Source organism: Siphateles boraxobius, unplaced genomic scaffold (assembly GCF_051911475.1).
Source record: "Siphateles boraxobius isolate OS27281-9 unplaced genomic scaffold, OSU_SipBor_1 6, whole genome shotgun sequence".
In the NCBI taxonomy this organism is placed as follows: Eukaryota; Metazoa; Chordata; class Actinopteri; order Cypriniformes; family Leuciscidae; genus Siphateles; species Siphateles boraxobius.
The window spans coordinates 18,596,300-18,608,907 of record NW_027509186.1 but is presented as its reverse complement, the minus strand read 5'-3'; the positions used below and the strand labels follow the sequence as shown (position 1 = coordinate 18,608,907).

Below are 12,608 nucleotides of genomic sequence, written 5' to 3'. Positions count from 1 at the left end.
CATCATATTATATTATACACAGTGCAAAATAGCAATTTCACAGTAAGACGTGCAGGAGAATCAAACAGACCCCAGAAAGCACCTTTCCTGAGTCTGGTAGCATAAGCCAGCAAGCCCTTGAGAAACTTCCATTGGTTAAAAATACTGTAATTCAGTATAACATAAAAAGGTTTAAAGGCACAATATGTACGATTTTTAGATTAAAATATAAAAAAACCACTAGAACATTATATTTTGTTGACTTGTGTACTTGCATTATCCCAAATGTTTCCAATAATGTTTAAATCCAGAAAAATCGGCACTTTCAACCAGTTCAATGGCCTGTGTCATTGTGTCGCCTGTCAATGACGTCATTTCCGTGTTATTGCCCTCGATTCCAGTTTTACTTCCGTAGAAGCCATGGAAACCCCAAAGACGCTTTAATGTGTTTTATTAGAGAGATGAGCAACTGTTTGGATACATTTTTCAACAGAAAACTATTTGTTGTTACATAGCACAACACGTTTAATCTAATTGGTTGGATCTCGTTTTCTTGATTTACCGCGGGTAACATGTTTGTACCAAGTGGCTAACATAGCATAATCAGGAGGACTATATTTGTAGTAACAGTAATACAGCATTTTTTCCACCATACAAAATATTTTAAAATTAATTGCATGCCATTTAGCAAACATTATAACATAACTTTCAGCACACTCAAACTTATTTTTAGTATGATTGTTTTGACCAAGTAAAACAGCCATGCGTTACCCCACAATTTTAATTCGTCCAAAAAATTTAATAATGTGAATTTAAGTGAATAAATAACTTTAATACTCTAGCTCATCCATGAACATGATTTCTGCCTAAGTCCCATCGGATTGCTTTGAAGAGGTGAAGACAGCAACTCCCATGATTCCACGCTCGTTCACACGAATAAGCAACCTGTAGTTGCTGTAGTTACATACTGTGCCTTTAAATTAACTGAAGTTTTAAAAGGTATTAAATTAAATAGAGTGAATAAATGGAATGTACATGTCAGGCAGTCAGACTTTTAAATGTCTAAAATGGAGATACCTCTTCCTTATTAAAAGGTTCCAGGTTAAATACAGATTAAAGTCGACATTAAACAGCATTTCTAACAAATTTTACTTACATAAAATTACATTTTAGAGCAAAACTGGACATTTAAGTAGGAAAAATTTGTAAGACTACGATTGTACTGTAGTGAACTGTACATTTTAATATAAATTATATATCGTTGCTGTTGGATGGACCTTGTATCAGATGGACCTTATATCTCCATATTTTGTAAGTGTCTGACCATTTATAAAGCCACTATTTCAACTTTGATAACACAGCATTTTCACAATGTGCAGTTCATATATATATATATATATATATATATATATATATATATATATATATATATATATATATATATATATATATATATATATATATATATATATATATATTCTTAAGCACCAAATCAACATATTTCTGAAGGATAATGTGACACTTAGTGGAGTAGTAAAAGGAGTAGTGGATGTTGAAAATTAAGCTTTTCCAATGAAGGGAAACAATTGATTCAGCTCTTTCGTTTCAGGTTAAACACTCACTGCTCTGAGGACAATATGAGACGTTATGCTAATTAACGCTATTTTACACTTTAATTTTGAGTTTAAACAAGACTGCTGCTGAAACCTTCCATGAGCCAATTCACAGCCTCTGCCTCTTAAAAGATTCAGATTGTGAAAAATTGCATTTATGCAAACAGAGGAAGATGTTTGCCATGAATTATAGACGGAAAGAATCAAAAAACATTCTTCTTCATTCATAAATGGCAACTAAAATTTAATATTGCTCTAAACTGCCACTCAATCTCATTATGAGGGTGCATCTAATGAGATTTTTCTCTCGGTTTCTCTACTGCCAATGATGAATTCCACTGCTGAGAAGATTGCAGTGTAATCTACATTTCTTTCATTCACAGCGATTTACACCGCTCTCGAACGTCTAAAAAATAGAAATCTACAAGATATTGCTCATATTTTGCATGTGCTGTTCAAAGCAGAGAGTTATCTTTGAACTTTTAAGATAGGCTACATAAACAACAAGCTCCATTAAAGATGCAATGTAAAATGTATATAAATTGTTTCTCTTTTGAGGAAAAGACTGACATTTAAGTCATTTCCATTTCAAATCCACCTTCTCGAAAACAAGTACGTGACGTTTCTGACTGTGTTGCTGTAAGTCTTTCATTTCAGAGCTGAATCATTTATAGAACTTCAGGAAAATAGAAATAAATGGGTTTTACAAGAGGTCAGTTTGAACTCTCTGGGGTCAGGTCGAGGCCACTCACCTGCGATCATGTCATCCACAGAACTCATTTTGAGCAATAGCCTTTGAATGAGGCCAACCTCAGTGCTGGTCTGCAGGTTTCGGACACTCTTGCGCAGTATGGCGGTGAACATGCTCCAGATTTCCGCCTGGCACGTGACTTTACAGTGTTCCAGCAGCTCCAACATGCAGATGATGGCCTCTGCATCCTGGATAATGAAGTTCATCTCCAGGTCAAACTCACCACCAACCAGCTGGAGCAGAAGGGACGGTTCAAAATAAGGAGAGGAGGAAGAAACAGAAGGGAAAAAGACAAGGATTAGATTAGACTCATAAGTAACAAGAAAAGAGTGCTTTTTATACTAGAGCTTTTAGTGTCTGTTTGAGGTCAGACTGACTTGGACAAATGCAAATGAACCAGTTGTGACAACAAATTGCTTAATGCTTAAAGTTACACTATGTAACTTTTGGGCCTCTAGTGATTAAAAAACAAACTGCATGCATTTTGCTGATGAACGTTGTTTTGGTTGTTCTTAAACCGAAGACTGTGCAAATGAATATGACCCTGCACAATAGATAATGCTTTACAATGAACTCTGTTAGAGAGATACATATGACAATTTATCTCTTCATTAAAATAACTTGCTGAGGTTTATTTCTTACATGTTGAGTAACACAAATTAAAAAAAAAAATTAATCCCACCAATTCTCACCATCTCCAATTTTGATTCTTGTTTTATTACAAGCTTTATTGCGTACTACTTTTTAAAACCCAGGAGGTTTGAGATTTAGTGTGCTACATGTCAACCTTTCTCACTCAACCTCTGCCACTTTCCACACCATAAATGCCTCAAAGTAACCATCAACTTTTCTCTATTTACGGATATAACGAAACACGCACAGGCGTGTAATGTATGTTGCGCAATTTCCCACAAAAACCATCATCTCAGGTCTAAAATATAAACACTTAATATAGGCTTGTCATAGTGAATCAGGGTAAGATAAAAACAAGTAAAAGGATTGATGATTTATTGATGACGACAGGAAGCTCGCGATCAGACTGCCATGAACGCACTTAGGACCGATTGCCGAGGCTGTGGTTTACAGGTAATAATGTTGTAAATAATATTCAGTTTCTTGCACAGACCGAACATTTCGCTTCATAAGACTTCAATGAATCATCAGGAGCCACAGGTATTAATTTTATTTCGCCAGAATATGTAATGGTAGCCATTTACTTGCATTATATGAATCACCAAGGAATATGGTTTCGGCTAAAAATCTTCTTTATATTTCTAGCGAAGAGAAAAAGACACCTACATATTGGATGGCTTGAGGATAAATTAACAGCAAATTAAACTTTTTGGGTGAACTATCCCTTTAAATTTGTTTAATTTTGAACAACAAAAAAAGTTACATAGACTTTAAAAAAGCAGATATGTCAACAACAAAATCCTTCCAGCCCTCTTCCGGTCATAATCATCATAAGGCAATTATAAACAACAATCAATAATTGTGTTCCAAGGATCAAGCAAGCATGAAATTGAAGATTTCAAGACTTTCGGGTACATGGGAAGACTTCAGGCACATTCTTCACAGAGCAACGATGCACAATGTGGAAAATAAACCCCTGCTTCTTGTGGCTTATTTTACAATGAGTCGACAACTCACCCTAACTTGTTGGAAATTCTTGTTGGTATGTAGGAATTAACTCATGTCGTGTCTCAGACCCCTTAGATATTAGGTTCTTAATAAAAACTTGGTCGCAGAGTTGTTCTGATTGTTTATTGAAGACAGCAAAGGAAGAAAATAACAGTAAATTCAAATAATAAAATGGCAGTAACCATAATAATGTTTAGTAAAGCAACATAAATTGATTTATTTCAAAATAAAACATCCCCTATTTTTGACAGCTTAAAATAATTCATTTTAATTCAACTTAAAATTATGCCACAAGTGTATCATTTCAAGCCAGAAGAAATAGACAGATGCTAACATGAAGAGGATGCATTCCATGAAAAATAAAATAAAATAATACAAATTAAAAATGGGTTCACTTGAATTTGTATCTATGAATATGTTTTGTAAGGTCAATTATTGGCTTCCAAGAGCATGAAACCATTAGAATTCAAGAAAATGTATAAACCAAAATTATCAAAGTCCTGAAACAAAACCAGCTCAGATCCACTACTTTAAAAGAGCTAGCTAAGTAATTGTCCTGCTGCTTTGATTTGACTGACAGTCTCCTGTCTACTGTATTCATTTCTGAACTGAACAGCTGATGGGCGTCATGACAACCGCACATTATTTTTGCAGCCATTATTTGAGGAGTGGTTTGCATGGATGTGTTAGAGCTGTACTCTCTCTAACGGACCGAAACAGAAGACGAGAGGCAGTGGAGGAAGCGATAAACAGTGTCTCGTCGCTGGGAAAAAAGACAGGCGTTTCATTTATGAAAACGTCCATCAGTCAGTTTTCTCAGCCTTTTATACCATCCTAATGGGTGCGACGACTGACAGTAAAGAAGACAGCACCAACAATTATGGAGCACAGCAATGCTCAGCATGTTAAATTAATTAAAATAGCATACAATACAGTTATCCACGTTAAACATGCATATGATTAAAGCAAACCTCCAACAGATACTTTAAAAGGACCATATTGTGAGAAGTAACCAGCAGAAAACACGCAAACTCCTACTATCTGCAATACAGCAATGGAGCAAATAAGCATTCACCAAAAGCAATAGAACAAGTTCCTATTTTAATGCCAGACTAAATGTGTTAAGACAGGAATATATTCAGCATCTGTCTGCTTCCTTAAAACTAATTAGTATGAAGAGTGAACAAAACAAAATAATGTTTCTCTGAAGTCTCAGCTGAAAACACATCTGGCCCCAAAGCTGAACCCTGAGGCACACCAATAACAGTTTTGCTTATTTAAAAGTTTTATGCTAAATGGATATCAAAAACATAAAAATGACTAAAAACAAATACTGGAAGGTTTGAGAGTTAGTTCCAAAAAATCCCTCTTTGAAGCCCTGACTAAATCTATATCCTTGGTTTGGCTTTAGGTCACATTATTTATATGTAAAAAATGTTACTTTATGTGACCACTTAATTTATTTTAAATATTAAAAGACCAAGATGAAATACACTGCACATAGATTTAGAAATTATCATGTATTTAGCCCAGTCTGTTTAGATCAAACTTAATTGGTTAAATAGGTAGTCTCACTGCTCTAATAAGACTTGCATAGATTTATTTCTGTTTTAAAGAAAACTCAATGAAGTGTAACCGCATTTCAATGAGACACTAAAGGTTTTTTATTCCTACATTACACAGAATCAAGTACAGAATCATAAAAACTAATTTGCTTTTAATGGCTAAATTCAATCTTCTGAATAAGTAAAGAATATCCACTGTGGCACAGCTTTTCCTTTAAAAAAAAATGGGATATTTCCTTCCTGCTAGTGTGTACACTGCATGTTGGGTTAAAGACAGTTGTTTTGTCTAACACCAGCCAAGAGGTTGCGTACATTTTTTGTGTCTAACTTTGACTAAAAGACTAATGATAGCGTTTACAAAAACATAAAATAATAATGTTCTCAAATGAACACTGCAGTTCTTGTTTTCTGTTATCACTAAACTGTGAAACATAATTATCATTCAACATCTTCACTTTTAATAAGTTATAACCAGTACAAAAGTGTTAGTGTGTTGCTAGACAAGGCCTGCCCGTTCCACAACCTCTCTTTTAATCACAGAGCTGCGTCACTCTCTGAAGTGAGGTGTTTAATTGCATGCTCAGATCCTAGGAGTAATTTGCATCCATTGTGTGACAAGAGGCAAATGGAGGCACAAAATCATAGATTAGACACTCATGGTAAAAGAAAACACTCCCTCTCAGGCCAAACAGGAATCACTCACAGTGAACAGTTAATCTCTGTTAATTTGCATTGAATTTCAGCGATTGAGAGTCCCTATAGCTCAAAACACTCAACTAAAATGTCTGGATGCTAACTGAAATACTTTAATGAAACAACTATTTGTTTGCTATAAGTGCAAATATTAGGGTCAATATTGCTTTGACTATGTGCTCAACTGAAAACCCAAATCTATACATTTAAGTACTGATCTGCTGAACACAAAATTATCACGATTATTGAAAATGATTTTATATAAACTGTTCAAGTTACAAATAATTAAGTTTTTCTTTAACGAAGTCTCTTATACTCACCAATAATGGCTTTATTTGATCAAAAATACAGTATTATTGTGAAATATTATTGCATATTAACTCTTTCTATTTAATACATTTTAATTGTAATTTAATCCTGTAATGGCAAAGCTCCAGTCTTCAGTGTCACACGATCCTTCAGAAATCATTCTAATATGATGATTCGCTGCTCAAGAAACATTTCTTATTATCAATATTGAAAACATCTACTTAATATTTTTGTGAATATTTTTTTTCAGGATTTCATGATGAATAGAAAGTTCAAACGGATTGCATTCATTTGAAACGCAAATCTTTTATAACATAAATATATAGTATTTAAATGTCTTCACTGTCACTTTTGATTAATTAAATGGCATCCTTGCTATATAAAAGTCTTAATTTCTTCCAAAAATGTACTCTACAATTCCACCCAATGTTGATGGTGACATAGGGAATTGATAACTCTTGAAAAAGGTTTAAACACAATGGCAATGGAAAGTGTTAGTTTATTGGTTCCATTTCTCGTCGAAAAATAGCTAGAAATGGAAGTAGATATAAGAACAGCTCAATCTACAATCCGCTAATTTGGCACTCAAAGCAAAAATGAAGTGGGACAGAGAAAGCTAATTAAACATTATGGTCAAGCCATTTATGAGTCAACATTTGAGTTTTATGAGCTTTGCTTAAACGATCATACTTTTTAGAAAGCTCATATAAAGGCCTCATTACTGGGAGGTGGCCATGAGATACTGTATAATTTTAGCGCACGTTTGATAAATGCTGAATTAATGGCCACATAAAGTGCAACCAAGGCTGTCATAATGAGATGTAAGGAAAAAATACACATGACTGACCCAATAGTGGGGGTGATTTGTAAATGCAACTTTTCTGAGCAGGTAAAAAGAGCCAAACAGCCGCAAAAAACAAACAAAACCAAAGTCCCTACTTAAACGACAAATGACACACATGCAATTCAATTTGCCCTTAAACTCTTTCTTTAATGTTAAATATAAGTAGTATATATAAGTATTTTTTAGTCAGTTATCTGCACTTTTCTGAAAAGAAAACGCAAGGCACATCAATTTAGGCATTCACTTTTTAAACAAGGAAAGCTATTTTTGTCTTTTATTATAAATTGTTCTTTCATAAATAAATAACAGTTAAAACAGGCTCTTGCAATTTTAGCCATTCAGGAATACTTTTACCTTTCAGCTTTTTACAACGTTCTAATCAAAATCATTTCCTTTAGAAACACATGCTAGAATGAACGTGTCATAAACCACTAATATAATAATGCACAGCTAGCTTGTCTGTACACAAAAGCAGTTGCCGTGACAACACACCCAGACACTTCAAAGTAGCATTTGGCATGGTGAAAACATTCAAATGGCGTGCAAATCATGCACTGGCTCAAAAACATGTATTCGCAAACATGCAGTATGTCATTTAAAGTCTACACACTGTCTGCATATTGTTAGGCTTCCAGACTCAACGAAAGTGACTGCTGGAACTGCTGATATTATAACCAGCATAGCCTGTCTCTGATCTGATAAGCTAACACAAATTTTGAACGTTTAACTTTGCATGAACTTGATTTGTTTTCTTAAAGCTTGTGAAACATCTGTAATTTGTGGACATCATGACAATTCATCAACAATATACAGATTACCAAAAAAATTGTTTTAATTCAACCTAATGTTTATGTTCTTGTATGTCATATTTATATTGTTTTTTCTATGGTGGGGGCAATAAAAGCGCTACCTTGCAGTCTTCAGACCTGTGTTTAGGTTCACTGAAATCAGATTTGATATCTAATGCCAAAGAAACAAAAATGAGGAACATGATTCCAGTTCCAACTGGAAACAGTGACAGCAAACATGATAAAAGACTTAGGTTACGTTTACCTGACAATGATGTTTTTCGCGTATATACGACAATGATGCCAAAATTATCCTTGTTCACATGGAACCATAAAAATTACTTAAGATGCTGTATTATTTATGCCAGGCCAGTAGTTGTCACTATGTAAAGAAACACTACGCGCCTTGAACATGAAACCGACTGAACATGTAATACGCATGCACATGACGTCACCGTTTTCACAAATTCACGTTTTTGTTACGGAAACAATAATGGTATCATTTTCATTTGCCCTTTGAAACCCGTTTTCAGGTCCCCAAAATGCCATTGTTGTGTAAATGAACTGCACAAATGTTTTAGTTAAAACATTTTTAGTTGAAAACGGTGTTGTGTAAACGGACCCTGAATTGGCTGATTTAAACTAAAGGAAAACCAAAAATCAAAAATTTAAATTAATTTAATTTGCTCAAACAAGTGCACTACTGTTCAAACCTTTGGGGTCTGCAAGAAATTATATTGCAATTTGAAATAACAAATTTTTTTGTATATGTTTTAAATGTATTCCTGTGATCGAAGCTGTATTTTCAGCATCATTACTCCAGTCTTCAGTGTCACATGATCCTTCAGATATCATTCTAATATGATGATTTGCCCCTCAAGAAAGTCAAATAGCACATAATTTTGTAAAAACATAAACAACTGTCACTTCTGATCAATTTAATGCATCCTTGCAGAGTAAAATAATAAAAATTAAAGAATTGTATTGAAAAAATACTTAAATTTCAATAACTTCAGACAAATCTTATGGACTATTTTTTATAATACTTCCTTGATCACTGTATAAATCAACAGTGTTAGTATGTATGATAGTAGTATGATTTTACCTATCCCTTTAATTGTCACAGGAACACTAAAAAAAGCATGCGTTTATGCTGATTTGGAAAGTGAAAATGAATATCATGGCCTCAATTTATCTCCAAACGAATCAGCTGATATGCAATTTCAAAGGCACAGTCAGCATTTACACACCTATAAAGAGCCATTAAAAATGAACACTATTATAAAGATTGCCCATTAAGCAGCATTAAGTATGTCAGATCGGTAACCAATATTCATCTGCATGCATAATATATCAGAGACAGGTTCATGAAATGTTCATAATAGTTCATGACTGTTAACTTAACAGCTTTGACCATATAGCCTACGAAATGATCCACTCAAGAGCTGATATCCTCAAGCCTGGCAATGCAGACATGACTGGAGCGAAGAGTTTATGATTAGCAAACACAACGATCAGAGGCGCTTTAATAAGATCCTGATATGTCACTCTCCCGTAGGAGAGCAAAATGATGAATTAAACATGTTTAATATCTCAATTGTTTCAATGATGCTAAATGGAGAGACTCTCTCAAAAGTCACTCTGTATGTGCATCAAATGACCTGCGCTTTTATATCAACATTAATTTTAACTCTTACTATATCTTCTCCCATCTATTAGTATTTTCTCTAGAGAACTATATTTTTCTAATTGGTGATTTTAGTATAAAATAAAAGCTGTATGAAAAAAACAACAACTGAAAAAAAAAGAGCTTTCCCTCGCCATCCACCACTTTCTGACTAGTTGGAGTTCAGAGATTCTCGGTTGCCATGGTTATGGGTAGCACAAATCAGCCATTTTTTTTTCCACTGTACACTTTTTTTGGCTATGAACACAGTGGAAATAAACAGCGCTGATGTATTTACTGAGAGCTGTGAGAGAAGGAAGCAGGTAGGGATGGAGATCTCTCCAGGGAAGAGCAGGTGCTCTATCTATTTTATCATGTATATATTTGTCAAGCAGGATTCCAGGAAGCTTGTGTCTTCGTCTGGTTTGAGGTGATAAAAGAGAAAGCGCCAACAGTGCAGGCTGGTTGAATTTATTCATGCCTGAAGCCACTGTTTGATCAAAACTGGTGAAGAATTACTGGAACAGGCAAACATTACTAGTATGTTACCTGTTAGGCTCAAATGCTGGTTCCTGTCTTCAGATATGAAATAAATGCTTAAATAGAATATGTTCAGCAGTATGCACCTGACGTTGATGAAAACGTAATGCTGGCTGATCTTGTGTTTTAAACATTGTGATGCCTGTAAATTAAGCTGCTTGAAGAAATTTTTTTTTTTGGTATGTGTGTGTTTGGGTTACCCTATTATTCCATTTACCCTATTAATTATTTTATTTTATGTTAAAATTATAATAAAATATTTCTTGATCAAACTGTTTATACCAAGATTCAGAATCGTTCACAGAGGAGTGACTCTCTGGCCCTGTCCCAAATGGCGCACTTCATGCAGACTTTCGGTCTCGTGGACTTAAATTGCGCATGTTCGCCGAGTCTACGAGTCCGTAGGCCGTCCCATTTAGCATTTTAACGCTCTGAAGTGTGCTCAGCAGCACCCCCTTTGTACCCTTGAAGCGGTGTTCCGCGAAGCACGCATAGATGCAGGCTCCACGCACTTTAACTACCCAGGAATCCTTGCGAAATGCCAATCAGAAAACGGATGGGAGGAGATTTCGCTCACGGACGGTTAACATGGCTTTATGATATAGGTGTACATTTTACCAGTTGTTACTTACAGTTTATACAAACATTATCGACCAGTGTTTGATATCTCAAACATAATAATAGCGTGTTAAATAATACGATCGCATTATGATTCATTACATAAATAGAACCGAATATCATGGCTTTACTGAGTCATACAAACGTAGTATGAATATTGAAACCTATACATTTTTCTTAAACTCATTTACATTTTAATTTTGTGTTAAAATTGAACATTATGCATTATTATGTACATCGGTATTGATCATTTACATAACCATGACATCTATTATAATGCCCAGGTGGCATATACAATTATAGAACTGTAAAAGCAGGCTGTGTAGTTCACATGGACATAAGATTTGGGAAAATAAAATAAATCCTGTTCTCGATGCTAAAGACTGTAATTTTTTTTAATTATATTTGTAATATTTTTCTAATAAAGGGACTGATGAGATGACCTTTAAGTTTATTCAGCTTCGACGTCTGAGCTGAGACCTTCTTCCTGTTTCCGGCGCGACGATCGAGTCTGTCCCAAAAATACCTCTCAATGCGCCCTCGCGGACTCGCGCTAAGGGCCCTACAGGTCTGCACTACATGACGTCACCAAAGTGTGGACTCTGAGGAAGTCCACAAGTCCGGAGTGTGCCATTTGGGACAGGGCCTCTTTATAAGTGAGTCACTGAATTATTCATTCAACCTATTTAAAAAAATACTGATTCGTTCTGGATACTGCATTCACTCAATAGAAAGTTGCTGATGACTTGACTTACGTGAAGACGCAAACGAATCGTAGAATCTACGTTTTTATTTGATTCAATGAATTGAACAGTTGAACAGATTAACAGAAACGCGCTTACCAATTTTACATTTTTTTTAAAGTCCTCATGCTTTCACAAATATCAGTCGTTATATGAAACTAATGTCTCAACACTTCAGCTAAACAATGACACTATTTTCTTGTCAGAGCTGTTTTACTGCAGAATTGAACTCTGTTTGCATCATTGAATCATTATTTTCCTGTTTATCCCTGTAAAGCAGCAATGAAACAACCTGTACTGTATAAAGCCCTATATAAATAAATGTGACTTGACTTGATTGGTGTCGTGACACGCTCTTTAGGAAAGTTAACTGTCAAACAAACAGAGGATTCAAACTTTCAAAAAGTTTTCATTTAACACCACTAAAAAAACTCACTACGAAATTTGGTCGAGTGGATGGGGAAGTGTATTTGGACAGAGCCTCGACTCCTCGATTTTGACAGTGAAAGTGAGTCTACTCGTATGTACACTTCAGGCAGACCCATAGACCATAACACTCTCCGAAAAAAAGGTACAGAAGCTGTCTGGGTGGGACGGTACCCTTTAAAAAGGTTCCAATATGTACCTTTGAGGTATTAATATGCACTCTATGGGTACAATGGTGTACCTTTTGAAAGGGTGACAGCTTTTTTCTGAGTGAATGAAACAGGATCACAACAGCAACTCGCAGTGCTCGCACTTAATTTACCCACACAAATTACACCATTCAAACAATGGAGGGAAAACTAGTTTAGTTTAAGTAGTTAAAGTGATCAAGGGCTTATTAGTGTGTTCCATTTTTTTTTTCAATGGGTTTAC

General features: G+C 34.9%; 1 protein-coding gene across 16 annotated transcripts in view; it reads right to left on the bottom strand.

Moving 5' to 3' along the window:
• The window catches only part of nbeab (neurobeachin b), a 292,102-nt gene that overhangs the window by 213,549 nt on the left and 65,945 nt on the right, over nt 1–12,608 (bottom strand). For all 16 annotated transcript variants that reach the window (XM_077208039.1, XM_077208041.1, XM_077208040.1 and 13 more), the window contains exon 2: nt 2,345–2,576. In XM_077208039.1, coding sequence (XP_077064154.1) covers nt 2,345–2,576 — 232 coding nt within the window. The remainder of the gene's footprint in view (nt 1–2,344; nt 2,577–12,608) is intronic.